Source organism: Cardiocondyla obscurior, linkage group LG04 (genome assembly GCF_019399895.1).
Source record: "Cardiocondyla obscurior isolate alpha-2009 linkage group LG04, Cobs3.1, whole genome shotgun sequence".
In the NCBI taxonomy this organism is placed as follows: Eukaryota; Metazoa; Arthropoda; class Insecta; order Hymenoptera; family Formicidae; genus Cardiocondyla; species Cardiocondyla obscurior.
The window spans coordinates 1,118,652-1,145,944 of record NC_091867.1 but is presented as its reverse complement, the minus strand read 5'-3'; the positions used below and the strand labels follow the sequence as shown (position 1 = coordinate 1,145,944).

At 35.9% G+C, this 27,293-nt stretch overlaps 4 protein-coding genes across 10 annotated transcripts; 2 read left to right on the top strand and 2 right to left on the bottom strand.

Annotated features, from left to right (window-relative positions):
- The first annotated feature begins 6 nt into the window (after nt 1–6).
- Nucleotides 7–6,311, top strand: LOC139101678 (NMDA receptor 1). 2 transcript variants are annotated; one of them, XM_070655019.1, is made up of 17 exons: nt 7–146; nt 626–814; nt 1,004–1,255; nt 1,433–1,627; nt 1,747–1,847; nt 1,934–2,107; nt 2,189–2,302; nt 2,403–2,565; nt 2,755–2,965; nt 3,167–3,301; nt 3,425–3,582; nt 3,670–3,904; nt 4,082–4,230; nt 4,328–4,485; nt 4,570–4,742; nt 4,910–5,163; nt 5,502–6,311. In XM_070655019.1, the coding sequence occupies exons 2-17, from the start codon at nt 638–640 to the stop codon at nt 5,742–5,744; spliced, it is 2,892 nt and encodes a 963-aa protein (XP_070511120.1). In that variant the 5' UTR covers nt 7–146; nt 626–637; the 3' UTR covers nt 5,745–6,311. The 2 variants fall into 2 exon arrangements, with proteins under 2 accessions (XP_070511120.1, XP_070511121.1); XM_070655020.1 differs by having other exon boundaries at nt 14–150.
- A 2,144-nt stretch (nt 6,312–8,455) lies between these two features.
- On the bottom strand, nt 8,456–13,363 carry Lama (lamina ancestor). The gene is made up of 7 exons (XM_070655460.1): nt 13,183–13,363; nt 11,301–11,563; nt 11,055–11,204; nt 10,507–10,753; nt 10,140–10,399; nt 9,681–9,921; nt 8,456–9,364 (listed from the first exon to the last, which is right to left on the bottom strand). Exons 2-7 carry the CDS (start codon nt 11,408–11,410, stop codon nt 8,732–8,734), a joined length of 1,641 nt encoding a protein of 546 aa, XP_070511561.1. The 5' UTR covers nt 11,411–11,563; nt 13,183–13,363; the 3' UTR covers nt 8,456–8,731.
- A 1,019-nt stretch (nt 13,364–14,382) lies between these two features.
- Nucleotides 14,383–18,189, top strand: Tbh (tyramine beta hydroxylase). 3 transcript variants are annotated; one of them, XM_070655458.1, is made up of 10 exons: nt 14,383–15,233; nt 15,434–15,587; nt 15,675–15,821; nt 15,890–16,137; nt 16,358–16,511; nt 16,598–16,861; nt 16,967–17,197; nt 17,358–17,486; nt 17,621–17,795; nt 17,908–18,189. In XM_070655458.1, the coding sequence occupies exons 1-10, from the start codon at nt 15,088–15,090 to the stop codon at nt 18,051–18,053; spliced, it is 1,794 nt and encodes a 597-aa protein (XP_070511559.1). In that variant the 5' UTR covers nt 14,383–15,087; the 3' UTR covers nt 18,054–18,189. The 3 variants fall into 3 exon arrangements, with proteins under 3 accessions (XP_070511559.1, XP_070511557.1, XP_070511558.1); XM_070655456.1 differs by having other exon boundaries at nt 16,598–17,197; XM_070655457.1 differs by lacking the exon at nt 14,383–15,233 and having other exon boundaries at nt 15,314–15,587; nt 16,598–17,197.
- Nucleotides 18,190–18,865: 676 nt separating this feature from the next.
- On the bottom strand, nt 18,866–27,260 carry Rhogap1a (Rho GTPase activating protein at 1A). 4 transcript variants are annotated; one of them, XM_070655439.1, is made up of 13 exons: nt 26,803–27,260; nt 25,192–25,678; nt 24,552–24,780; nt 24,106–24,385; nt 23,855–24,034; nt 23,568–23,783; nt 23,268–23,387; nt 22,943–23,187; nt 22,419–22,683; nt 21,975–22,308; nt 21,610–21,880; nt 21,326–21,497; nt 18,866–21,248 (listed from the first exon to the last, which is right to left on the bottom strand). In XM_070655439.1, the coding sequence occupies exons 1-13, from the start codon at nt 26,914–26,916 to the stop codon at nt 20,829–20,831; spliced, it is 3,333 nt and encodes a 1,110-aa protein (XP_070511540.1). In that variant the 5' UTR covers nt 26,917–27,260; the 3' UTR covers nt 18,866–20,828. The 4 variants fall into 4 exon arrangements, with proteins under 4 accessions (XP_070511540.1, XP_070511541.1, XP_070511542.1 ...); XM_070655440.1 differs by having other exon boundaries at nt 22,026–22,308; nt 26,803–27,259; XM_070655441.1 differs by lacking the exon at nt 26,803–27,260 and adding an exon at nt 26,497–26,772.
- Nucleotides 27,261–27,293: the final 33 nt, after the last annotated feature.

Below are 27,293 nucleotides of genomic sequence, written 5' to 3'. Positions count from 1 at the left end.
AAAGTGCGCATCCCTCGGGCGTGGACCAGTTTTGACATGTAATAAATAGTAGTAGACTTCAAGTGGACCCTTGGAGATCCGTCTCGCTTCGGGGAGACGCGATTCTAAAATAGGGTGCATATAATAAAGCATCAGAGAGATTATACGTGAGTAAGTTGCTTGAGTTTTGAGATGCGCACACCTGCAATTAAAACCCAGTGAAATTTTTGACAACAACCGCGATTATCTGAATACATGGTTTTATATAATGTAAAGAAATAAATTATATTACGATATCTACATTTTAAATGTGATCATATACCGATAACGAGCAGAATAGAAAAAAAAGTACGAGTAAAACAATGTTTTTGTTTGACGTTACAAAAATATAAGGAACTTTCATAATGAAAATGGGCGGAGGCTGTTTACTTTAGAAAAGCATGCAAACTTGTTAATAATCTAAATTTTTTCTTCATTAACTAGACGAAAACAGTGTGATTCATAACTGGCGAAATAATTTATCTATAAATTTAATAAAAAAAAAAAAATTTTGGCATTTAATATCTAAAACTCTAATATGAAAATATTTTATTATTATTATTATATTTAAAAAATTCGTTGACTTATCGTGTGGCTTTGTTTACAGAGTGGTTGCACAATGACGAATTTACGAGTGAAAACTATATTATCACTCATTTTCATTATCTTACATAATGCCCCGCGTTTAGGACTTGTCCTTGCTCGGACAATGACTTATAATAACCCAAGGTACTTCAAGATCGGTGGCGTTCTCTCTAATGTTGATAGCAAAGAACACTTCGAGAAAACGATTGACGTAAGATAATAATAATTTTTTAATAATATATATGTATATGTATATGTATAGTTAAAAATTATATGTGATAATTTAATATATAATTATTATTAAATTTCTCGATAAAAAAGTTTTTTACACGTTGCAATATGCCTGTATACTACTCAATATTATTATATATACCATTATATATACATACCTCAATTTCAGCATCTCAATTTCGATTTCCAATACGTCAATAAAGGGGTAACATACAAGCATACAGTAATTGAGATGGATTCCAACCCTATCAGAACCGCATTGAGTGTCTGCAAATCTCTGATAGCCGAACAGGTGTATGCGGTGGTGGTGTCTCATCCGCTCACAGGCGACTTGTCACCAGCAGCAGTTTCCTACACAAGCGGTTTTTATCACATACCCGTGATCGGCATATCATCCAGGGACTCCGCTTTCTCGGACAAAGTATGCAGAATGATCAATGCAATTTATTCTTGCGCAAAACTTTCATTCTTTCACGCAATATTTTTAAGAAAATTAATTTTAAAAATTAAAAAATTAATTAAACATATATTTGATATTACCCAAATGTGATTGTCTTCAACTGTCGCGGTAATTAAATAATTAGCGATTTTTTTTCAGAACATTCACGTTTCATTTTTGCGCACCGTACCGCCATACTCTCATCAAGCGGATGTTTGGGTGGAATTGCTAAAGCATTTTAATTACATGAAGATCATCTTCATACACAGTTCCGATACAGACGGCCGCGCGCTTCTCGGACGTTTCCAAACGACGTCGCAGAATTTGGAGGATGATGTAGAAATCAAAGTGCACGTACGTTGTATAATTCGTACTGAAACAATAAAGCATTAGATATATTTTAGTTGTTAATTTTCAGTGGTTATTAGCACATTATATAAGTAAAAAATAAAAAAAAAATTTATTATTTTCAGGTTGAATCAGTTATCGAGTTCGAGCCGGGATTGCATAACTTTGAGGAACAATTGAGAGAGATGAAGAGCGCACAAGCGAGAGTCTGCCTCATGTATGCTTCGTAAGTATCACAACTTTTACATTTCGATAATTATAAAAATTAGAAATATTTAATACTTAAATAATATTTCTCCGGGTACGTAACAGAAAGAAAGATGCAGAAGTAATTTTCAACGACGCCGCTAATTTGAACATGACTGGCGCCGGCTACGTGTGGATTGTCACCGAACAAGCATTAGATGCACCGAACGCGCCAGACGGCTTGTTGGGGCTGAAGCTAATCAACGCTACTCAGGAAAAATCGCACATAACAGACAGCCTGTCAGTATATCTACTCGTAATTAATACAAGATTGTTTATTAACAATCTTACCCTGCATTTATTTCTTTAAATATTATTTAGATACGTCCTTGTATCTGCATTGCGAGCAATGAATCAAACGGAGAAAATCACTGAAGCGCCGAAGGATTGCAGTGATTCCGGCTCTATATGGGAGACGGGCAAAACTCTTTTCCAGTACGATTTTGTGATGTTATTTCTCTGAAATATTAGAAACTTTTTTTTACTAAATTGTACTAATAATGGAAGGCTTTATCTTTTGTTACTATTATTTTAGATATATTCGTAAGCAGGTATTACCGCATGGTTCAACAGGTCGAGTAGCATTCGATGACAATGGAGACCGTATATTCGCCGAGTATGACATAATCAACATCCAGTATACTGGTCTAGATAGCAATAAAACGCAGGTCTCCGTTGGCCAGTACTTTTATCCTGCTGTAAGTAGATACAATTCAAAGTAAAAGAATCAGCGGCAAGACGAATGACGTTTATAATTGAACAAACATTTATACGATTTCAATGAGAGATCGTGGAAGTGCAGTCGATTGCATCTTGCGTAAAATTATTTCCACTTACGTAAAGCCGTAGAACTTTGCCGAGTGTGATGTATCTTTGTTGCTTTGTAGAACGGTACCAAGATGAAGCTGCGAGTAAACGAGTCCAACATCATATGGCCGGGTCGTTTGAAGATAAAACCTGAGGGTTTCATGATACCCACGCATTTGAAAGTCCTGACGATCGAAGAAAAGCCGTTCGTTTACGTTCGCGAATTACCTGAAAACGAAATAAAATGTCAACCAGACGAGATCGCGTGTCCGCACTTTAATATGACAGACGGTGCGTCATCATTCGATTAATAATTTTTAAACTCTTAACATGTCTTGTTAGTTTATTAAGTTGGAAAGAATTATTAATTTAAGTTAGGTTTACAAAAATTTTGTTTAAATTATCTTGAAAATTACTTTCGGTAATAAATATGAGAATTCATGTTACTTAAAAAATATTACAAAATATAATTTACTTTTTTTTCTTTAACAGACAAACAAATATTTTGTTGCAAAGGATATTGCGTGGATTTATTAAAGGAACTAGCAAAAATGATCAACTTTACATATAGTTTAGCACTATCCCCGGACGGTCAATTTGGCAGCTACGTGATCAAAAACACTTCGAGTAAGTAACTAAATTCTATTTAATTTTTAAGTTAATATACATACATCAAAGAAATAATTTAAATCTTTACCTTAAATTTTTTTTTAATTTCTTCTTTACGTCTCAACATATATATATCAAAAGTTGGAGGAAAAAAGGAATGGACGGGTCTTATTGGCGAGATAGTCAACGAACGGGCCGATATGATCGTCGCGCCATTAACGATCAATCCTGAGCGTGCCGAGTTTATCGAATTCAGCAAACCGTTCAAGTATCAGGGTATCACAATTCTCGAGAAAAAGGTAAGTGTCTTTCTTCCTGCAGAAAAAAAGAACATTACAAATAGAATTTAAGCAAAAATAAATACATATATTTTTCTTTGATTTTAGCCTTCAAGATCTTCCACTTTGGTATCTTTCTTACAACCGTTCAGCAACACTCTTTGGATCCTTGTGATGGTATCCGTGCACGTAGTCGCACTAGTTTTGTATCTGCTCGATCGATTTTCGCCCTTCGGCAGATTTAAACTAGCCAACACCGATGGCACCGAGGAAGACGCCCTCAATCTATCCAGTGCTATCTGGTTCGCCTGGGGTGTATTATTGAACAGCGGTATAGGAGAAGGTAGAATATCTTTCTATCATCTCCTTTTCGTTTATTTAATTGAATGTCGCACTTGAAGAGAAAAACGCTGAAGAAAAATTTATTTAAAATTTAAAACTTTATGTTAAACAATATTTTTAAGCTGACTTTAATGTATTATACATACCTATGTTCTTCATTAATAATTAAATCTGGTAGGTACCCCACGGAGTTTTTCGGCGCGAGTGCTAGGAATGGTATGGGCCGGATTCGCTATGATCATCGTCGCATCGTACACTGCCAATTTGGCGGCGTTCCTCGTTTTGGAACGACCAAAAACTAAGCTCACCGGCATCAACGACGCTCGAGTAAGAACGAAGATCAATTGCCAAAAAACGTACTGTAATTAAAGTAAACATTATTCGGTATGTAATCTGCTATCTTGATATCTGTTTGTTTGTAAAGCTCAGAAATACGATGGAGAATTTGACGTGTGCGACAGTGAAGGGATCCGCTGTGGATATGTACTTCAGACGCCAGGTAGAACTGTCTAATATGTATCGCACAATGGAAGCGAATAACTACGACACTGCCGAAGACGCAATTCGTGATATTAAAATTGGGTACGTGATAGATTTTTTCGATTCCTATTCCGAATAAAAATTTAGAATTGTTGTGTGTTAATGATATTAATTTCTTCTCACCAGAAAATTAATGGCCTTCATCTGGGACAGCTCGCGACTGGAATTCGAAGCGGCTCAAGACTGCGAATTAGTAACGGCTGGTGAACTGTTCGGCCGTTCGGGTTACGGAATCGGTTTGCAAAAAGGATCTCCTTGGGCAGACGCTGTAACACTGGCAATCTTGGACTTTCACGAAAGTGAGCACGCGACCGTCTTCATTTGTGCCTTTCTTATTCTTCAGCTTGCATAATTTGTTACTTTCATTAATCATGATTTTTGTTATGCAATCGTGAAGTGTTAATCTGAAACATTAAATAATAATGAATTATGTGAAATGATAATATGTAGTATGCATTTTTTGCAGGTGGTTTTATGGAAAGGCTCGACAATCTTTGGATATTGCACGGTAACGTACAGCAATGTGAGCAATTTGAAAAAATGCCAAACACTCTCGGCCTGGAGAACATGGCAGGGGTGTTCATTGTCGTCGGCGTTGGTATCGGCGGCGGTGTTGCTCTAATTATAATCGAAATGGCATATAAAAAGCACCAGATACGTAAGCAGAGAAAGATGGAATTGGCAAGACACGCCGCCGACAAGTGGCGAGGGATGATTGAGGTAATCTAATTTAATCAATTTGAAGAAGTTAACACACTCGGATTTAATTAAACTACAGCAAATTAATCGAAAAAATTAAATAACTTTAATCACGTTTGGAATGAATTGTATTGCTTTCCTAAAGTCGTTTATTAAGAAATTTCCAATGTTATTCGTCAAAATTTATTATTATAGAAATAGTTAATCTTATGTATAAAATATTTTAGCACTTTTATAATTATTTTTAATATATGAAATTAAAAAAAGTTACATCATTATCAAGCTTAATCGTAAACGACAATGTATATATTTCCTATACTTTTTCTGTAAATTATCGTATTTCACGGTTTCGTTTGCAGAAGCGGAAGACTTTGCGAGCATCGATAGTCACGCAGCGAAGGATCCAAAGCAACGGCCTGAATGATCCAGCGACGGTCAGTTTGGCGGTCGACACTGTCGCTAGATCAAACGTGGGCTCACGAAGTCCAGGTCGCGCTTGGCCTGGTGATAGCGACCTGAGACAACGGCCAATTTCCCGCTCCGACGACATTCGATTATCACCCGCCGCCTACACTGCCGACGTGTCCCACCTCATAGTCTAATCTTTCATCGTTGATTTGTAGTTTTTTACCGAATAAGAAGATGTTCGTTATCGCTGAACATTCTTAAGTAGATTGATTACGTGGAACGAAGTTCATCCTAATATCCTCATAAAATAGCGGAACCTAATCGCCAGATGGTCCGCATGTAATCGGCGAATAACTGTGAAAAGTATTGGAAATGATTAATTGTTCGCTTGTTAGATGTTTATAGAAAACCGTGACGAATTAACTTAATGATGTCTAATATTTATTGAAATGTTACAAATTAGATACTATTTATTTCATATAAATAATATAAAAATTTAATTTTTCAAGAAAATAAATTTTATGTAATTAAAAGAGTGAATAACGTTAGTTAAAATCATGTAAATATTTTTGATTGATTTACTGTTAAGATAAAGTTTTTCTTTTAAATAGGTAATTAATTAATTTTATTTACTACAACGACAAAGAGATATTGTGCTTATACATATATATCTATATATATATGTTAATTATAAGTCTATTATTGACTTTTTGTCAATTGTAAAAATATGTTAAAATATAACTAATTTGTTTAACGTAAAATATTGTTTAAACTTAAATTTATTAAGATTCTTTGTAGAATTATTGCAGATCTATTAAATCTTATTAATAAAAAAAATTTTTTTAAGAATAAGGAAACTTAAAAAATCAAGAAAATGAAAGAGATAAAAAAAAGAATTCATACTGGATAACTTGCAGAAGTATTCAGCTAGTCAGTGATAAACTTAACGATATCCTGGAGTAGCCGAGGGATATCCTGGGGTAACTGCTGGATAACCTTGTGTTACAGAGGGATATCCTGATGTAGAAGGATAACTTGGACCTGCAGGATTGTCGTTTGATACAGCAGGACTGGAGACGGAAGGTTGATTTAAATTATTTTGTTGTTCAGTAAATATTCCGCTGGAAGCTTCAGCACTGGCCGAACTTGAAGCAAAACTTGCGCCACCGGCTGGACCGCTCAACTTTATTACACCACCCGCCGGAAGATTCAAAATATTATTCGCCGGAAGATTCAAAATATTACTCGCTGGAAGATTCAAAAGATTACTCGAAGAAGCGGGCAAAAATGAAGAACCACCAGCATTAGATGTAGCTGATGACTGGGCGATGGCTCCTTGTTGTCCGTATGGTGGTAAATACGTTGGCGCGGGTGTCGATACAGATGGTGGTTGAGTACTAGGAGGTAGATACGTAGCAGGTGGACGGGTAGGTCGTGGAGATGGCTGCGGCCGAGGTGGCGGCAAATATGTACGACGAGTAGGAGGAGGAGGTGGTGGTGGCGTAATTGGTGGTATGTATTTAGGAGGAGGCGGTGGTGGAGGAGGCGGAGGCGGCGGTGGAGGAGGCGGCGGTGGAGGAGGCGGCGGTGGAGGAGGCGGAGGCGGTGGCGGTGGAGGTGGAGGTGGCGGTGGCGGTGGCGGTGGCGGTGGTGCAGGATATGAATAAGTAGGTGGTGGTGGTGGCGGCGGAGGAGGAGGCGGCGGTGGCGGAGGAGGCGGCGGTGGCGGTGGCGGAGGAGGCGGTGGTGGCGGTGGCGGTGGCGGTGGTGGTGGTGGTGGTGGTGGTGGAGGAGCAGGCGGAGGTATATATGCAGGGGAGGGGAGGAGGAGGCGGTGGCGGTGGTGGAGGAGGCGGTGGTGGTGGCGGTGGTGGTGGTGGTGGCGGTGGCGGAGGCGGCGGTGGTGGAGGAGCAGGAGGAGGAATATATGCAGGAGGCGGTGGCGGAGGAGGCGGTGGTGGAGGAGGCGGTGGTGGAGGAGGTGGTGGTGGTGGCGGTGGCGGAGGAGGCGGCGGCGGTGGCGGCGGCGGCGGCGGTGGCGGTGGCGGTGGCGGTGGCGCAGGATATGAATAACTAGGTTGTGAGCTTGGATATCCTTGATTTCTTTCCGTAGGTAATGAAAATGGTACGTTAGGTCGCTGGTAAGAATATCCTGCTTGACGACTGACGCGTGTCCAATGTGCGCCAGTGCAATTGATCACCAATAAGATATATATTACCTAAAAATTATAACAATACATTTTGTAATACCAAAATAAAGACAATTCAAAAAATTATAATACTGAGACTCACCCATTTTGGTAGTAGCATAAGCATTTCGCGTATGTCGGCCGTACAATTTGGCGACTGCTTTTATATGAGAATTTTGCATTATCAAAGTCACTTTCTTTCTCTATTTAAGACTGTTTCATTCATCTAATGACATTTTACTAACCCAAGTAATAGTTACAGCTTATTAAATGTCATTATTCACCGCGAGATTACAGGCTTCAAGTAGAACAATGGCGAATTTTCTTTTTACTTGTAAGAAACTTGCAAATATGTTGAAATACAACTTTCATTTATTATAAATGTAATAAGGTAAATATATAATGTGAGCGTCATAAACGTTTACTTGTTTCGTAGCTGTTTAGACACTCGTAAATTAACAAGTGTTATGTTACACAACAATAAAATTAAAATAAAAATTTCAAGGCATTGCATATATTGTTCACAGATTTAGAGTATGTGATCGAATTAAATATTATAAGAATTTAATTTTGTATAAATAATATTAAAAAATAGTTATAATATATCAAGAATTTTTTTTCCTAAAAGACGAAAGTAATTATTAATTACCTTGACTATCATTCTTACTACATAAAATAACAAGAAAGGAAATGGTCGAGAGGAATAGAAATAAATATTTTACAAGTTAAATTTCTTTTATTCTATTTTCTAAAAATTTAACATGGTAAGTGACTAACATATGAGCCAGCTGTTTTTTAAGTTAAAAAGCTAAACTGGTTTTAGCAAAGATATCACAAATCAAAAAGCAATATTCTATCTAATAATTAATCAAATGTCAATTAAAGAGAATTTTTCAGTTTGTCATTATTTTAAATTAAAAAGAAGTTTTTCAAAATGTATCTTCTTGTCATTACTATTTTTGTTATTTTTTATGTATTAAAACGATCACGACTCAGAACCAAACCCACAGAGGAGTAACGCTATCAAAATCAAAAATATCGGGATGGCCGACGTGTGAAACGTTGGGAAAAGTTGTTGACCATTGAAAGATTTGTGTGTAGCCCATTACATTTGGTCCAGAAGTAACTTCGAAACTTTTCACTCCGTTAACGTCGGCCAGTACGATTTTCATATCAATTATACCAAACGGTAAATTATATTTTTCAAAATTACCTCCGTTAGTTAAAATCTTTGCCTGATCTTCATTTTCGATGATCGACTTCTCGTGGCTGTAATCTCGCATCAGCCTCCAAAATTGCTCTACTATAGTGATGTTGTTCTGTAGCTCGCTTTTCATCATGTCTTCGTCCTCTTTTTTATTTTCGTCAATTACGTTAGTCTCGCGAAAATGAACTTCATCGCCGATAGTCCAAAGCGCCTCAGATTTGACAAACCGTTCGCTGACATCCGCCGTGCGGATAAGCCCGGGTAATTGCTTAACAAGGCAAACAATGCTATCACGCGGTTCCATAGTGACCCATTGTCTCGCTATATCGGCATCGTTTTGCATCGACATACTCTGAGACCAGGAATGTCCGTTTACTGCCAGATGATTCGCAGCCATCACTCTCACAGATGACATAACCTATGCAAAAAAAGAAGTTAAGTTGATATATCTACAAACAGATGGATGCACATTAAAATAGAAGAAAAAAAAAAGGTTAAGTTGAAGGAATTATTTTGCCGTATATCATTGAAATGATGAATACACACTAAATCAGAAAAAAAAGTTAAGTCGTATTGATATTTAACCAAGCAAACATTAATAAATGAAAAAATTGTTTTAAATTAATATTTATATTATTTTAATGTAAGTTTTTCTGTCGTATAAATCTTTTAATACACTTATGCACGTAGTTCTGCAATAAATTATCCAATCATAACGTAAAAAACTTCTTCACCTGATCCTTAGCATTCATAAAATTCCACCAATTGTTATCAGTAATTGTCAGTGGTGTTCCAGCGATAATTAGCTCGCGATCTTTTTCATGGATCAAATAAAACTCGTCGTGTGATGACAGAGCACCAGGGTAAGATGACATTATGATAGATCTGTTTGGCACTGGCGTAGAAGTTTTCGAAATTGGTAGAACATGATAATTAAAGGTATATTTCTTCAGCAATCTTAACATTTTAGCATATCTGTGAAAAAGATATTAGATTGACATCGCCGCATTATTGAGAAGCATTAATTTATTAATACAATACCCACACTCGATTTCCTTGCAGCGGAAAAATACAAAGTTATTATAAAAACAATTTTTATGTAAATATCTAACGTTTAAATCAATTTCCATTTCACATTAATTTCTTTTATTTTTATTCATATAAATCGTACTACTTATTAAATAATAACTTACGGTGCAGCCGTGGTATGTCCAATGGCCATCAACGGGTCTTGTCCTTCGCGGGGTAGGTTTTTCAAAAAAATCATGCCTTTGACGTAATCGCGATAAGATTCGGAATTGTTTAGCGCTTGCTCGAAATCCGGTAAATCTGCAGCCATTGTTAGCCAAAGAAAATCTTCCTTGTTCATTTCCGCCTGATCATTTCGACTGCGACGAACTGCGAATCTCCACCCAGCCTCTAAACCGTCTAATTGAATGTAGAATAGTCGCACCTATAATTTAAAATAATAGCACTTTACAAATACGTACTTTCGAAACTGAGCAAAAATAATATTATAAATTTAATTTTGATTTGTCGTGTAATACCACTAATAAATACCATATGCCAGAATGGATCCGTCGGTGCCAAGCTCTCGGCACGTTCACGAACGACAATAGCGTTTTCACGAAGGAATCGCATCATATTTTGACATTCACTTGGCCATTTTCCACAAACAACATTGACAGTATTCTGCCAATGATGATGAATTATTTGCCACGTAAGGCTACCCTCTAATAAACCGGCTGCATAAGCTTGCACGGTATCTGGATATTTCGATGACGTTTCTATTTCGATGATGGACCATCTGGAATACGTTGGCCGTGAGTTTATTTTAATTAATCCACATCAAACATAAAATCTGTATATATCTGTGGAATACTTTGATCTAAAGCGGACTTGTGCGAAGTGGATGTATGTTTTCTATAAGTTAATATTTAGATTAAAAGATATTTGTACGGCTATTTGCAGAATTATAAATACTGAATTATCTGCAAAAGAAAAAAAAAATAATAAAAAAATAACAGCTATTGGTGGTACCGGGTAAGTGTAAAATATTTCCATAAAAACGCAACTACATTTCCTCTGTTTCCATGACATTGACCTACCCAGATTCCAATATGCTTGTTTTGTAATAGGCACGGGCAGCATTCAGTCGCACATCAGCGAGGTCGTTGCCTTGACCCCAGAAATCAATGCGATATCCTCCTTTGTGATTCCACGATACGGTAGCCGAGTAAATGCCATCTTTTTCAAAACTGCGAAAGTATTAATCGTTTAGAAAAACTTATAAGGAATAGTGAATTTAGTTATTTGAAATTGTCAGGGAAATTAAAAAATTAATGTCGACTCACTGTCCATATTCGCCGAGAAGAATGGCACCGATGCCGAGAAGAGCAACGGCAACGAGGATGTAGGTGGAGATGCGCGTTTGCAGCCACGAGGCTCCGACCACCTTCAGCATGGCTCATCGGTAAGTTACACACCTTGATAATGAAAAGAAAAAAAAAAAGGCAAAGAGCGTTCTCAACCCATCGATTACCGACGCCTGATTTGCCGCGGGTCTCTTATGGCGTTTATTCAACGATCGGCAGCAGCTGCACAGCTCTTTCTATCCCTGCAACAATAAAGGAACTTACAGAACATCTTTCAGTCATGCTTGTTTTATTCTAATTTACATTATCTAGCTTCTATTATAAATCTTTTACGTCTATCATCATCAGATTAGTCACTTGCAAAAATCAAAGAGGAAGAACAAGGATGATTCGCTCTCATTATCACTTAAGATTAGACTCTTCAAATAATATTATCATGCACTTACTAATACTTGTTATATTAATACTATTACGTGATGCATTGTATAATCACTTATCTTTACTTGAAATTGCGATCTTCGTGAAATATGTAAAATGAACATTTGCCCATAAAATTTTATACAATTTAAAGTTTTAACAAATTAAACTTTATCTATGTGACATTAAACCCATAAAGCAAACTGCTTTCTTTTTCCTGAACATTAAAAAGCTATGAGACGTAAACCGCTTTACCCTTCTTAATTAAGAGCATAAAAAAATTCCGTAAAGAACGTCGAAAAAAGAAGAATATGGCAGAAATAAGAATATTTGGAACGTATCGAATAACAAGCTAAAAATAACGATATTGTTTGCTCGCACATGAGAATTCTGTCGCAAACGCGACACTGTTCTCACGACGATTCGTTTGTGACTTGCGAAACACTCTGCAAATAGTGGTTTGCGCGTCATCGGACTTATTAACGCTTATCACATTGTTTCGCGTTGGTGATATAACATTAAGTACGGACAAATGTTCCTAAAACGATACGATAAAATAAATACGGTAATTAACGCGTTTTCTTTTATCAATAACGTATATATCGTATGACCATATAGCGTGCATAACTTTGACATAAATTTTCATAAAAAGAAAAAATCATAATCATGTGTATCAATACTTTTTTTTTTATGATAGACCTTGTGCATGCAACGTGCATGGAATATTGCGTAAAAATATTATGTATCACACTGACGTGTGCGAATAAATGTTATGCATTCAAATGTTTTTAACAACACGGAAATACCAGCACGCATAATATTCCCGGAAAAACAGCGTGGGACTGAATATTACGATAAGATCATAAAGCAAATTTTATGATACCACAAAAAACCAATAAAATTTTATGTCTACGCTTTTCACTATGCTGCATATTCTTATTTCTTTTTTTTTTTACTTCTTTCACGTTTCAAGTTTTTAATTAAAATGTTATTCATAATTAGCAAATAAATTAATAAATCAATTTAATAAATCAATTCAATAAATCAATTGATAAACAAATATTTATTAAAAGATCACAAGCGACGAGTTTTTTTGCCTAAAAATTTCTCAGCTGTTAAAATAAAGAAAAAAGAGAAAGTTCCTGACTCATTATAGAATTATTACGATCAAATATTTATTACATATAGAATTATTAAAATAAAAAAAAAACACTCTAATGTTAAATAATCATCCCTTCATTAATTGGTTTAAAGTTATTAAATTTAATTTTTCTTATATATTTCCAAAAAACCGTATTTTACTCTAGTTTTCCGCAAGAGTTTTCTGGCACTTCTTATCTTTGCAGAATTGTCGATTTCGCCATGTGATGAAAGACCACGTGGCTGCCGCATGACTCATTACTTTCCTTCATTCATTAATTCATTTACTTGTTCGTCCACTCACCCTGGATAAAATTTGGTAGTATAAATTGCAGCGCGTCATACACGGGTAATGAGTGGATCATTGGACACGGATTACATTTCTTGCGCACGTGTGTGGTCTGCGTATGCTTTGGACTGGTTGCTCCGACACTCCAATCCAAGCGTGAGCTCTCGTCTTTTGCAACTGTCGACGGACTCTCCGCCAGCTGGCCGTCAGTCTTCCACTTCCCTTGCTCCCTGTCCCGTTCTTATCATGAATTCGCCTTGCCTCACTACAGCAATCGTGGCCAGCGTTCTAACATTAAAATCGAAACGGAGATTAAAATTGGAGTATGAAGAATATAAAAAAGATGGCTCAACATAAAAACAATACATATGAGGGATTTGAAAAAATTTCAACCGTTAATATTAATTAAATCCCAACTAAAATTCATATAAAAAAAACACACACACGTATTCAATAAAGTGATTCAATGAAGTAAAAAACTTTTTAAATTTTGCGTAAAAGAAGGAGTTAATATTCAAAGAATCTCAACGTAAAAACTTGAGACAAATATGTGCTGTAATAAGAACGTATCTCTATAATAGATTTTAATAGAAAGTCTTAATTGTTGAACGAGGGCAACTGTTTCGCCCTAAGCACTTTATAGACCACGTAATAGCAAAGAACATTTCAAATATTTTAAGCGTTTAGATTATAATATTGTATCAATACTGCTAAATTATCACTTCGTGAATAATCATAAATGTTTCGAAATTGATTTTTTTAAACGTTTTTCTCATGTAATAATTTAATCGTTTCAATATGTGAAAATTTGCACGTTTCATTGATTATATACTTCGCGTAAGCAAATGTAATGTCGATCAAAGCAAAAACAAAGCTAAAATTAGTTCGCATACTTACTTCATAATCGACATTCCTAAAATTCATCTCCCTCGCACGAATTGTTTCGTTAATAACGAGCAATAAAGAGCTTCAACCGCAATAAGTTCCGCGGAATTTCTTGATTGCAGCCCCGGTCACTAGGCACGCTCCACAAATGGAATGCAATATAAGTTCCTCGAAATATATTCGTATACGAAGACATCCCCTTTCTTCGCATGGGCTTTAGTAAGAGACTGGTTTTAGTTCTTAATTATTAATCGCAGATTCCTCGATAAATTAAATAATTTTTGTGATTTATATTCAAAAGTACCGAATTGTTTCTAAAACAGAGATAAATAATTATTAATATTTATACATAATATAAATTTTTAAGTGGCAAAACGTAGAATTACTAGTTATTTTTAAGTAATAAGATTTTAAAATATCAAGATATTTAAATTGTCATAAATAAGGCAATCTATGATAGTTAATTTCGTTTTGTTCAATCAAGTTACTGGAAACGATCGCCGTTCTAATCAATCTAGGATGGAATTACTTTGCTAATTAATTTTAATTTAAAATTAATATCGTATACCGCTAAATTTCTTTCATTTAATATTTAAAAATATTAATATTAAAAAATTGCACTTTAAAATGCATTAAGATATGTATATAACGTCAAATAAAAATACAAATCTAAATATTCGATAATAAATACAATTTAAATAAATTAAAAATGAAATTATATTTATACCTCGAATAATCTAATAAACGATTCTTAATAAAACGCGAGGTGGTATCCGAAACCAATTTTCTCGAGCTTGCGCGTCCTGCTTTATCCGCAAGCGCGGAATCGTGAGAGATACGAAAGTTCGCAGGAAGGATCCTCAGTGCAGGTCTGTCCTTTACGGACTTCGCGGTTCAGTCTTACAAACGATATTTGAGAAATTAAAATAAATTTAGAATAAAAACAAAGTTCTAATAAAAATTCAAATCGAAGACGAACCTCGACAAGCTCGTTCGCTGGACCGCTTTACAGAACGATTCAAAGAGGTTTTAATCATGTTAACAATAACGCTGCTCTTGCTGGTCGCACTCACGGGCATCCACTCGGGTTGGTCCCAACGAGATTCTTCGGTCGGTGAAAACGTGGCCGAAAACACAGTGCATACAATTCCGCTCGGTTCGGAAGCGACTTTCCACTGGAGGTGCGATTCCAACAAAATCGTTTATCATTAAAATCACATATCTGTAAAACGACAAATACAATTATTTTTGTGAAATATGTTTAAGTGTGTGTATAATGACTGATGATTTTTTTTTTAATTTTTAATTATTTAAAAATTATTAATGTAATTGTTATAACTTTTCTTAAGTCATCATCTCAATTAAATTCGTTGATTTTCAGAGTGGATTTAATGAACAAACTGATCACGGTAGAAATTCATTACATCGGCAATTATAGCAGTTGGTTCGCGATCGGATTTTCCGACTACGGAGAACAGAAACCGGCCGATTACTGTGTCTTATGGTCTGACTGGCATCAAAAAGTTCATCTTCAAGTGAGTTCTTTAAAATTATCCAGACATATAAATGTATTAGTCTTAAATAAAAAGAAACTTAGTTTTACTTTTACTGATAACGGGCAGGATTCATGGGCGGATACCGACGGGAAGTTACATCTAGACACTCAGCAAGATTGTGAGAGCTTTGCGTGGAAAAGACGTGGTAATATTACAAAATTCACATTCACCCGTAAGTTCGACACTTGTGACAAGCATGATTATATCATTGAGGTGAGTATAAGTTATCTCCGTCTAAAGATAAAATTGTAAAAAATTATAAATAAAATGTCCATTTTTAGAGAGGCACAACGCACCTGGTCTGGCTTCGTGGTCACGGACCATTGTCTTCTTTGGCTGGACTCGAAATATCGGACGCAAAATCGTCGGGCATGTCCCGTACCGAGTTACATAGAGTGTCTCATAGAAAACCCAAGTTTCCTACGAATGCCTGGCAACTTGAGATACTCGCCCATCGAGTTCAAGTACCTAAAGAGGAAACCACTTATTGGTGTCGTGTGCATAAATTGCCATCAGTATTGAGACATAAGTATGTGTTAAATATGCAATTACTAAGTTTACCTCATTTATATTTCTTTAGAATTTTATTAAGAATTTTACGATTAAAGTGGAATTCATTAAAAACGTTTATTAATGCTTTTGCCAATTTTTATCTGTAAAAAGAATAAATATAAATATATTAATTATGTCAAGAGATATATAAATATATTGTATAATAAAATTAATAAAATTATTATATTTACTGATAGGCATCATATCTTACAATTTGGCCCAGCTATTCAAGCGGGTAACGAACATCTTGTACATCACATGGAAGTCTTTCATTGTGCTGGACCTGTAGATCTGGAAGTTCCAATGTACGATGGACCGTGTGACGGAGCAGATAGACCCGAGAAAACACAAGTAGTTGTCTTCTCATAAAATTATGTCTACAATCACATGTTAATCTCTTTAAAAAAAATCTATTCGATTTATTTTAAATCGCCCAGATCTGCAAAAAGGTGTTAGCAGCATGGGCGATGGGTGCTGACGCGTTTGTGTATCCGGAAGAAGCTGGTCTATCCATCGGCGGAATTGATTTTAATCCTCACATCATGTTGGAAGTGCACTACAATAATCCTGAGTTACACCAAGGCGTTGTTGACTCTTCCGGAATCCGATTTGTTCTTACCAAGACTCTTAGAAAATACGACGCTGGCGTTATTGAGCTTGGTCTTGAGTATACCGATAAAATGGCTATACCCCCACAACAGGTAAAAAATAATTATCATAAAAAAGTTATTATAAAAAAAAAGAAAACATTAATTTTTACATATGCAATCTTAGATATTGAAATTGAGGCTCGCTTATTTTTGCAGGAAGCTTTTACGCTATCTGGCCACTGTATAACGGAATGCACCGGCGTCGGATTACCCCAAAATGGTATTCGTATTTTCGGCTCTCAGCTGCACACACATTTAACGGGCACTAAAGTCATCACCCGTCATGTGAGAGACGGCGAAGAGCTGCCGCCGTTAAACTATGATAACCACTACTCCACTCATTTTCAAGAGATCAGATTGCTGCCGAAAGCGGTAACCATCCTACCGGTAAGAGAAATAATCGAACAATTAAACTAAAACAAAATAAATACATAGAAATCCGATAATAAATAAGTATAAATATATCAAGTTACTGATAAACGTCACACATATAAACCGACGATAAAAATAATTATACGTCTTTCTCATAAAGTTTAATAATTCGCAGGGAGATTCCTTGATAACTACATGCACTTACAATACTATGAAAAGAGATAACGTGACTCTCGGTGGTTTTGCTATATCCGACGAAATGTGTGTTAATTACGTACATTACTATCCCAATGCCCAATTAGAGGTAAACTACGTTTATTAACAAATTAAAGAATTAATAAAATAAGAAAATACATTCGTTACGATACGCGAATTCAATATTTAAAAAAATAATTTTTTTTTAATTATTCACCGTAAGAATTCTCATGTTGCAATTAGGTATGCAAGAGTGCCATAAGCGATGATGCTTTACGGACGTATTTCCGTTACATACGAGAATGGGAAAATCAAGGGACTAGCACGGAAAAGGGTATCTCGGAAAATTACAAAAGCATTGAATGGACCAAAGTCCGTGTAGAGGCTCTTCACGATCTTTACGAAGCAGCGCCTTTAGGTTCGCACTTTGATCGTTAACTTTGATTTAACTATTCTTTCGACAGTTTCATTCTAACAAGTTTTAAACAACTTGGTTACAATTAAAAATTAACTTTTAACTGACTTGTCAGGAATGCAGTGTAACAGCTCCGATGGCTCTCGATTACCTGGCTTATGGAATAATATCGCGGCCACGCCCGTCAGATTACCTTTGTCACCGCCAGCTAGAGATTGCCTGGGATCTTCAATACAGCAAATGATTTTGGATCAGATGTAAAAAAAACAAAAAACAAATATTTAAACAAAATTAATTTAAATTATCGATTATTTCATTGTGCGGGTATAATTCAGAAAAATAAATAAGTAATTAAAATTTAAATCCAAAGCATATCAAATTTAACATTACCTGCTGTTTCTTTGAAATCTTCTGTAAGATTGCGACGCTTACTCTTAAACTTGGCGATGCTTCTCTTGATATAACGCAATATTTAATTATTAAATGTGTGTGAAAGGATTCCATGGAGTTAGAGTTTGGCTAATGGTATTCCATCGAGATGAGATATAACGAAATCCGCATAACTTAAATCCATGTAAAAGTTTATAAATCTTCAGTATATTTGTCCATTTTAAGTGTTTCTTCACTTTTTGGCAGTACAGTACGCATTTCGCTGCGAACAAGCTAGCTTGATCAAATATTGTAACAGATAGTTATGATAATTATCACATATATATACATACATATATATATGGATAATAATATTAATAATAATACAAATAATAATCGAGAAAACTAGTTTTTACACTTTGTATCAATGTACAAAAAAAGACTAACGTTCCTTAAAAAACGATATCAAAATTAATCTTGATAAATACGGTAATCCTTTTTGCGATATAATACATATATGGAGAAAGGGAAGATAATACACGCATACAATTAAACAAACAAGCACAAACACGCACGCAATTGCCTTCATACGTACGAGATACAATTAGTTGCCTACTTTGTTCAAGCATAAACAATTGGAGAATTCATGTCTTTGCATTTATCCAACACTCTCGTTAAACTTGACTCTTATTTTTCATTTTGCTTTTCTTTTTCTTTTTTTTTTATGAAATTTGTAAACTTCGTAGACAATCTAGACATAATGCGCACAAGATTCTGTAAAAGTTCTAGTAATTGTGCCGCAAACAGGCGTGTTTGTGTTTTGTCTCTCATTATCGACTACAGTATATTTTTTTAATGTATAAAATGTTCCAAAAATCACAAGTTTATAATTAAATTAATATCAAAAAGAAATTTCAGGAGAAATATTTCTCTTCTGCTAGAAAATTAATTTTGCAGATCGGAAAGTTTCTCGTGTACAAATTAATTTATTCCGCATTATTATTAATTTTTTAAGATTGCATTTTGCCTAATATAAACTATAATTTTTGGAACACTTTATACATGTGGGAACGTACCTTTCTCTTTGGCATTACATTAAGCTGCGTTTAGACGGTAATGAAAGAAGGATTTTCATATGGAAAATTACTGTCGAAAAATACCACTTTGACGGAATAAGGAGGGCTTCTATCTCGTAATCGTATGTCTTTTTGGACTAAAACTCCAAGTTTCTTAATGCAAACTTTCGATCCGTCGAAATCTTCTTAGAAAACTCGAACAAATGGAATGGACGATTATTACGTTACACATGTATAACAGATTTTTGCACATTATGAGGAACGTCATTCCTTGAATTCCACAGAATTTCCAAGGAAGAACAAATCATTCTCTATTTTCTTTTCATTCTCCTGAATATTGTAATATTTCTGCGAGATGTACGCTATTATATGAGTACACGAGAGTATCCATATTATTATGGGCGATAGGTTTCTTCGTGCAATGGATACAAAAGGGCTTGTATAAAAAGATTTAGATTCTCTGCTAGGAACACACGTCACGTGAAAAAGTACTTATTTTCTAAAGCACAAATGTGCTAAATTGCATACCCCGTACACAAATTTCAGGCTTTAAAAACTTCAATCTCAGACTTTATACAAAATTATTTTACCTTTTTACTTTTTTCTTAAAAGACTCTTATTCTTTAACCCTTTTTACTTTTCTTTTCTTTATAAATTTTTAAAACACTTTTCAATATACGAAGTAAATATAACATTTCCACCAATTTATGTTGACTTATCTCTTAATCTTCTCTCTTTGGCCAATTTCTTACCTGAAATTTCTGCACCATTATTTTATTCTCAAAAAATCTCATTTTAGAAAAAATTATCAATTTGATTGCGCGCAAGCGATATTTTCACGCTCAGACAATATGAAGTAAAAAATATATTACAAACCTCAAAAGTAAAGAGATATATGTATATATATTACTAATATTACGCTTTAGATACGTTTTATAAGAGCAGCTTGGCTACATTACTTTGCACGCGTATGGAGTATATTAGGAATTTTTATCTCGGAGGGTTTCATCAAAGCCACTCTATTAGCTTTAATACAATTCCAGGCTTTAGAATTGCGAAAAGAGATACGTCACGCTAAACTATAAAAAAATACCAACGAATAGACTATTTGTGACAACGCGCAGTACAAAAGACATATGATAGATTAGGTTTAAAGGACGGAAATTGGCGATTATTTTCTTGATTTAATTTAGTTAATATATTAATCAAAATAAATAAAAAAAAAAAAACTCAGTTTACTTGATAAAATAAATTCAATGTTACATTTAACACGAATTAAAAAAAAAAAAAAGGCTAATTTCTCAACACAAAAAATTATAAACCCTCATTTCACGATGCGAATATTTGTTACATAAATGATGTAACATATAATAGAATTTACATTTCCTTGCAATTCAATAAATGGATTAATTGTAAGATTAAAAGTAATGATATCGAGATAAGTTACCAAGTTGTGCTTCTGATACCGTTATCACCTTTTCGGCGTCTGCTTCGTCAGGAAGAAAATGGTCGCATTCCCGTTGCCAATTACCTATCGATCTCAGATTGAACGGCAATATTAATCGCGTTCATGAACAAGGGACTTTGTCGACTAGAGAGATTGATTGTTCTGTTGTTGCATATGTAACTGCAAGAAGCAGTACAAAATACCGGCTTGCGCCATTACGTCAACGGTGCCGGCAGCGAGGGGATCACGACTTTTAGCGTCACTGCTTTTACTAGTTCCGGGACGCAGTAACGTTGGTCCGAACACTGTAGCTAGATTATGTAGTGACATCTTATTCTGTGCTTCATGTTTGTTCACACGGATCAAATGAGCCAGCAAGAAGTCGATCACCGCTTTATTGACAGCAGGCAAGCCCTCATAAACGCGACGTAGAGTAGCACCTCGTGATAGATCACCCGTCTGGAAGGCCTCCAAAAATGCCGGATAAAGAGCGTCAGTGAATAATGCTTCCGGCATCTCACGCAGATATAATTTCAATACGCCCGTCACTGAGTGCACATCCACCTGCATTCATATATGCATACAGAAACATTAGTAACAAGAAATTATTCTCTTAGTTACCGTAATAAATGCAAACATACCTCTTTAAGTAGCTGCTCCGCTTCGTATGAATTGCTCTCAAATGATTTGCGTAGCCTCGCCACATCAGACGCCGAACCAGAAACTCGATACAAACCTACCTCGCCGACACCGCGCTTCTCCACCTCTCGTACGCATGCCGTTATTATAAAAGGCACGTCACGTTTCTCTCGTCTATAAAATCACGAAATAATGCAATAATTATTTATTAAAACATTTTCTATTAAAATTAAAAACTTGTTTATTTTAATTACATATTATTTCGTAATTAAAAAATTAAACGTACTTGCAAACTTGCTGGATTTTGGCACCAAATAAGCCCTGCGGTTTAGCCGATGGCACGCGCCTTAAAGTGACCTCACTCGGAACAAAACGCAGTGCCACATCCAATGTTGCAGGTCCTAGGTTTAGCGACCTCTCCACTTGATCAGATTGGAGCCAAGATCTACTCAATCGCTGAATGCATTTGCCTCGCAATACTGAGCGTGTGCCGCATTCTTCGTATAATAAGATTCTAACGTTCTGGCTCCCTTCCAATTCCACTACGAAAGTTTCGCCTGTATTAAAAAAAAGGAAAATTTAGTGAAGCAAAAAAACATTAATGCACTTTTGTAAAATAAAAAAAATTATAATCATAAATCAAATTAATACCAAATAAAACCTGTAAAACAGGAGAGAAGAAGGGGTAAGAAGAGTTCTTACCCCAAATTGGAGCTTGACCTCTGGCAACGCGACTTCGCGCTCTCTTGAAATAGTGTCCATAACTGTCGACTTCTACAATGATGAAAAGATCACCCACTCTGTCTAAGCCTGGCGGAGTTAATCCAAGTAGCGTTAGATGAAGATCACCAAGAAGTAAACTCTCATCGCGTCCTGATCTCAAAAGATAGCTGCCCATATCCGTCTGCAGATACGTTCGACAAGCGGTGACCCAAGCCTGCAGTTCGTACATTGACAGTGGTAACTGTCCTGGAGGCTGTCCACCCTATAAAATACGAGCAACATAACATTTTCAATCAATATGTTATAATGTATTAATTATATTCATATTTTTAAATATATACGTTTTATAATCATAACGATAAATTTACTGACCTGTTGTAACGCTTCTACCGCTTCTACCCATTGAGAACGTTCAAACTCGCTTGACAGGAAGAATATATAAGAATTCTGTACTCGGTTCTGTTGACTTTTGTGAGCGACGCGCAGGACTAAGTTTGGCGAGGCTAATACTAGTTGGGCTTCAAGTTCGGCAAGTTTCTTGCGATTCTTTTCCGAACCTCTACCGCCCAATCGGATCCTCTTCTCATCATTTCGTTCTTCCCACAAAATTTGATCGCGTACTGTACACGCTTGCGACCTACCCAATAATTTTCAAACTATTATAATTTAATTAAATATTCAATCGTACAAAAAAAAAAAAAAAACACAGATTCTTTCCTTATCGATATAATTTAGTTTAACTGTTATTTTGATGATTAATAATTATCTACGTATTATGACGTAGATTTTAACGTTAATGACTAATCAGATAACATTATTTTATAATACGATTGATAAAGTGAATTACTCATCAATTATATATATCGCAGTAGATAGTAAGCGTCCTGTTCATTTACCTTAAAGCTACCACATTAGCGGGACTGGTCTCGCGTGGTTCTATGCCGTCTTCCGTAACAGTAGCTTCTGCCACTGGCACATACCACTTCAATTCAAACGTGAATTTATCTCTGCCAGACGCTTTGTACTTTGCACACGCAATCACGTCATTAAAAAGAAAAAGATGTCTTAGTTTCCTATGTCCGTCCGAGAGTTCGACTACAAACGAATTTTTCACCAATCTTCGTTGAGCTCTATCATGACTCTATAAAAGAAATTAGTGATATAAAAAACAATCACACAATGTCAAAATAAAACACAAAAAGTAATTTATATAAATCATACCGGAAACATGGACTTTGTCTGAATGATATTAAACTCATCTAAAAAGTTTCTAGTCATAGCAAGAGCTTCCGACAAAGGTGTATGATCTGCATGATTAACTGGAGTATGCTTGAGAAGATCCTAGATATCATTAAACAAAAAAAAAATTATTGTTATGAATATTTAAGATAAGATAAAATAATCGTAACATAATCAAATGTATTTTTAGCTTTGAGTTTGAAGTAGTTTTCTATCACAATTATTATGTTCTTATAATTGCACTTCCTACGAGCATATATATATATACGGCAATTTACTTACATGCAAAACTAAAGCATTCTTTTGCACTCGAGCAACTGGCTTATGCAATAAATCTTCTAGAGACAAACCCGGTCCCTTTGGAAAACCTCTGAGTCTTATATCTCTGGTAATTTCTCCAAATTGAGTGGAATGGGCGGAGCATCGTCGCACGGTATCGGTCGCGCGAGCGTAATTGTGTAAAAATGCACCATATAATCCTATATTACTGGCCATGACCTAAAACCAACGTAACGTTATAATTTTCTAACTTTCATTGATTTTGTTTAAAATTCTCAATTTTATATTACCTTAAATTGTTCTCCTATAGTTGGCTTACTATCCCACTTTTCTGTTTTCTTTCGGAGACCATCTAGAAATGTTTGATGCAGAGCATGCAGTTCTGGGATTTTGTAGAACATTGTGCCAAATTCTTCTTCCGAAATAACCGGTTGAGATGTCGTTAAAGTTGCTCTAATAGCTTTCATATACTGCAAAAATAAGGAACCTTTATAAATTAATTTTTTAAACTCACATACACGTAAAATGTTAAATAACATACTTGTAACATCACAGTTAAGCACTCTACGTATACAGCTTCACTTTCCACTACGGAGTTTACGATACACTTGACCATCGACGTTCGATCATCTTCGCGCTCTTTGTTTTTCTCTTGTCTGCGCGGTGTCGTAGGGGTAGGTGATTCCAAACTACCTTCGCTCAAACTCAATGGTTCGGCATCGCTGCTGCCGGTTTCATTGTCTGTGCTGAGAGCACGCAATAAAATTGGAGGTGCTGGACTAGCACCCTCTTCATCTTCGCTGTCCATCGCCGCTCTGTGTCTAAAAATAATGCACGTATATAATTATACCTTACTTAGGAATATTTGTGTAAATTTAATAAATGTATATTAATTAAAAAATAATAACTAAGATGTCCGTACTCTGCATAGTTAACAATTTTAATGTACTTTAATTAAAGTAAAGTGAAAAATAATAAATGACTTACTGGATAAAATAATCGATGTTGACATAATTACTCTGATTGCCTGGCGAATCTGGTAGCGAGGGTGGTCTTCGAGTTACCGCCTTGCTCTCATTATTGACAGTAGGAACACGTGCATCAATGTAAACATATTCTCCAGTTTGATCCAAAGCTACTGAATCATAGTAAGGTTCTTCTTCCGATGCCTCTGCATCGCCGTCTTCGCCATCTTCGTTAATAGCTTTTTCTACATCTATTTAAACCAAAACGATCATTATTTCGATTTTGCATATAATTTAAAATAATTATTATATATAACATTAAACTGATGCTGTTTATAAAGCTTAAAAAAAATCAGATTAACTTAAATAGTAAGAATTATAATTAAATTAATATACTTTTAGATCTTTTCTTTTTCCTAAGAAAAACACGTTTAAAGTTTTCGGTGCGCTCGTATATTTGAGAGCCGCATTTTTTATTTTTTTTTTTAAGAACGCAAAATATACCGAAAGACTTCGATCTTAATTTCAAATTTTAATAGTATACTTTCGATGAGTTAAACTATTAATTTATGAGGAAAAAAAAAAAAAAAAAAGATTTTTTGGCCCTTTATTTGAGGTTTCCCGCTTAATCCAAAATAAAATTTGTACACAAAAAAAGTTACCTTTCTCATTTTCTTCCTTAAGAGATTCCTCAGTTTTGTCCTTCTTCGAACTCCCAGTGACTTCAATCACTGTAACATAATTACTTGGCACATCTGGATCACTGTTTCTTCTAAGTTCAGGCACTTTCTCTGGACTCCGTGGTATTTCGCTCTTCGGTCGCTTCCCAGCTGTACCGAGAGTCGAGCTCAATTCGGACACACACTTGTCCGGAAACTTGCTGTCTTCCCGTTCCGTTAGAGTAGGTGCAGACGGTCCGACATTCTGAAAATTTAGCGAATTAGAAGAATCCGCCAAGATGTTCTCCGGGACTTGAGACTCCTGTTGAGACTGCGTTTCCGTCGTTGTTTCTTGTTTATTTTCAAATATATTTGTATTCACATTGGTATTGTTAGCCAGCTGCTTGTGTCGTTCGACATCGGCTAACAATCTCTCCAAATACTCCACGTAAAATTCTTCTTTCGCGAGTTCTTCTCTTAAAGCTGTCACCTGTAAAAAAAAAATGTACACTCACTTTAATACATTGTTTCGTACTATTATTTATTAATAATATATTTTACTAAATTGTATTTTACATACAATTTAATTTAAAAAAAAGTTATATTATTTCTAACTATTTTTATAATAAATCTGTAATTTATTGTTAAAAATTTATTTGTTAAAAATTTGAACAAATAAGCTTTAAGAATGACCTAATGTAATGATTATCAAACTTTTTTGGCGTTCTGATAACACAACAGATATCGTCACAATGATTCATAGGCAGTTGCATGCAGAAATTTAATGTTTACTATATTTTTTTTTTCTCTCGTTTATTTATCAGAATCCTATTGTAGATATTAAAAAAATGACAATTATATAGTATTACTAGTACCATATAAGTGCTCTGTCATTGACAGGTTTCAGACAATTAATACAATGAGTCATCAAGTCATGTGAACATGGTGTTAATTGAATTATACATGACTAAGTTTTTATTAACCAAAGAAATTAAATTCTCCTTGTCAGGCTTCCTCCTCCACAAATTATTATTCAAGGAAGGGGCTTTCATAGAATTCTCCACTATCTACATAAACTGTATATATGTGTGTAAGCTCCAGTCTGACTAATAAATACCTGGTAAACATTGCAACACCTTACTACAGTCACAACCCAGTTATTGCGCAAGTTGTATCCTCTATAGTATTACGTATAAATACCAACGTCGTTTTCAAAAACATATTTCTACTTTTTTCAGTAATTTGGCTGAGAAGCTCGTCAAAAGAGAAAAAAAAACCCTTAAATACACGGTTAAAACTGTGGCCTACATGGTGAATCATCAGGCCCCTCCAGGATGTCAATTGAATGAAATAAAACCTCCTCTTTCGCACACGTATACAGATCGCTCACATGTGACTAATAAATGCTTGGCGGATATATTGCGACACCGTCACTAATCACACAATGCAGGTTTCACCCTTCGTGCATTTTTCGCTTCCCGATTGTCGTCCGTTACGTTACACCTGTAGCGAAGCTCGCCAATAAGAATTAGGTAAATCCGATCAATTATCGAGACCAAGTGTCCGCGGGCTACCGTCTCGCTTTTCGTGACAGTCGTTGCGGACCGGACTCACCTTCTGCTTGTGCTTGACCAAATTCGCTCTGACATCCTCCTCCCAGGCAGCCGGCAAGGCGCTGTCCGGGAATCGCTGCACCCAGACACGCTGGAAGTCCCCGAACACGCTCATGCCGCCGGGCGAGCGGGGAAGGGAAGGGGGTCGACCACACTCCTCGTCGGCGACACTTCCTCGAGGGGGTCCCAGCACTCACCGCGCCGTCGTGCGCATCGCACGGGGGCGCGGCACCGCCACCACCAGCTCTGCCGCTGACGACGGCGACGACGTCGACTCTCTCCTTATCCTCAAACTCAGCGTAGCTGCCGCTTCCTGGCGCAGCTCCCGGTGAAGAGCAACGTTTACTCGGCTCTGTCGAGCGGGCAACGGCGTAGCCAGCCAGCCAGCGTCGTCATACGGCCGCTGTCATCTTGTCGACATCTCCTCTGCATAGGTCACGTTCCGAGCCCCGTCGCCCGCTGCGCGGCCCACCTCCACTGCTTCCTCTTGCC

Excerpts from the sequence above, each read along its gene's own strand:
- Lama (XM_070655460.1), bottom strand. The coding sequence starts at position 11,410 with ATGCTGAAGGTGGTCGGAGCCTCGTGGCTGCAAACGCGCATCTCCACC. Across the intron at positions 10,754-11,054 it reads ACAAGCATATTGGAATCTGG|ATGGTCCATCATCGAAATAG; the intron begins GTAGGTCAATGT and ends AACGTATTCCAG. Across the intron at positions 9,922-10,139 it reads GGACATACCACGGCTGCACC|ATATGCTAAAATGTTAAGAT; the intron begins GTAAGTTATTAT and ends TCTTTTTCACAG.
- Tbh (XM_070655456.1), top strand. The coding sequence starts at position 15,088 with ATGTTAACAATAACGCTGCTCTTGCTGGTCGCACTCACGGGCATCCAC. Across the intron at positions 15,588-15,674 it reads ATCAAAAAGTTCATCTTCAA|GATTCATGGGCGGATACCGA; the intron begins GTGAGTTCTTTA and ends GATAACGGGCAG. Across the intron at positions 15,822-15,889 it reads AGCATGATTATATCATTGAG|AGAGGCACAACGCACCTGGT; the intron begins GTGAGTATAAGT and ends GTCCATTTTTAG.
- Rhogap1a (XM_070655439.1), bottom strand. The coding sequence starts at position 26,916 with ATGAGCGTGTTCGGGGACTTCCAGCGTGTCTGGGTGCAGCGATTCCCG. Across the intron at positions 23,388-23,567 it reads AGAATGCTTTAGTTTTGCAT|GATCTTCTCAAGCATACTCC; the intron begins GTAAGTAAATTG and ends AATGATATCTAG. Across the intron at positions 22,309-22,418 it reads CGGTAGAAGCGTTACAACAG|GGTGGACAGCCTCCAGGACA; the intron begins GTCAGTAAATTT and ends CGTATTTTATAG.
- LOC139101678 (XM_070655019.1), top strand. The coding sequence starts at position 638 with ATGACGAATTTACGAGTGAAAACTATATTATCACTCATTTTCATTATC. Across the intron at positions 1,848-1,933 it reads GTCTGCCTCATGTATGCTTC|AAAGAAAGATGCAGAAGTAA; the intron begins GTAAGTATCACA and ends GGTACGTAACAG. Across the intron at positions 5,164-5,501 it reads AGTGGCGAGGGATGATTGAG|AAGCGGAAGACTTTGCGAGC; the intron begins GTAATCTAATTT and ends TTTCGTTTGCAG.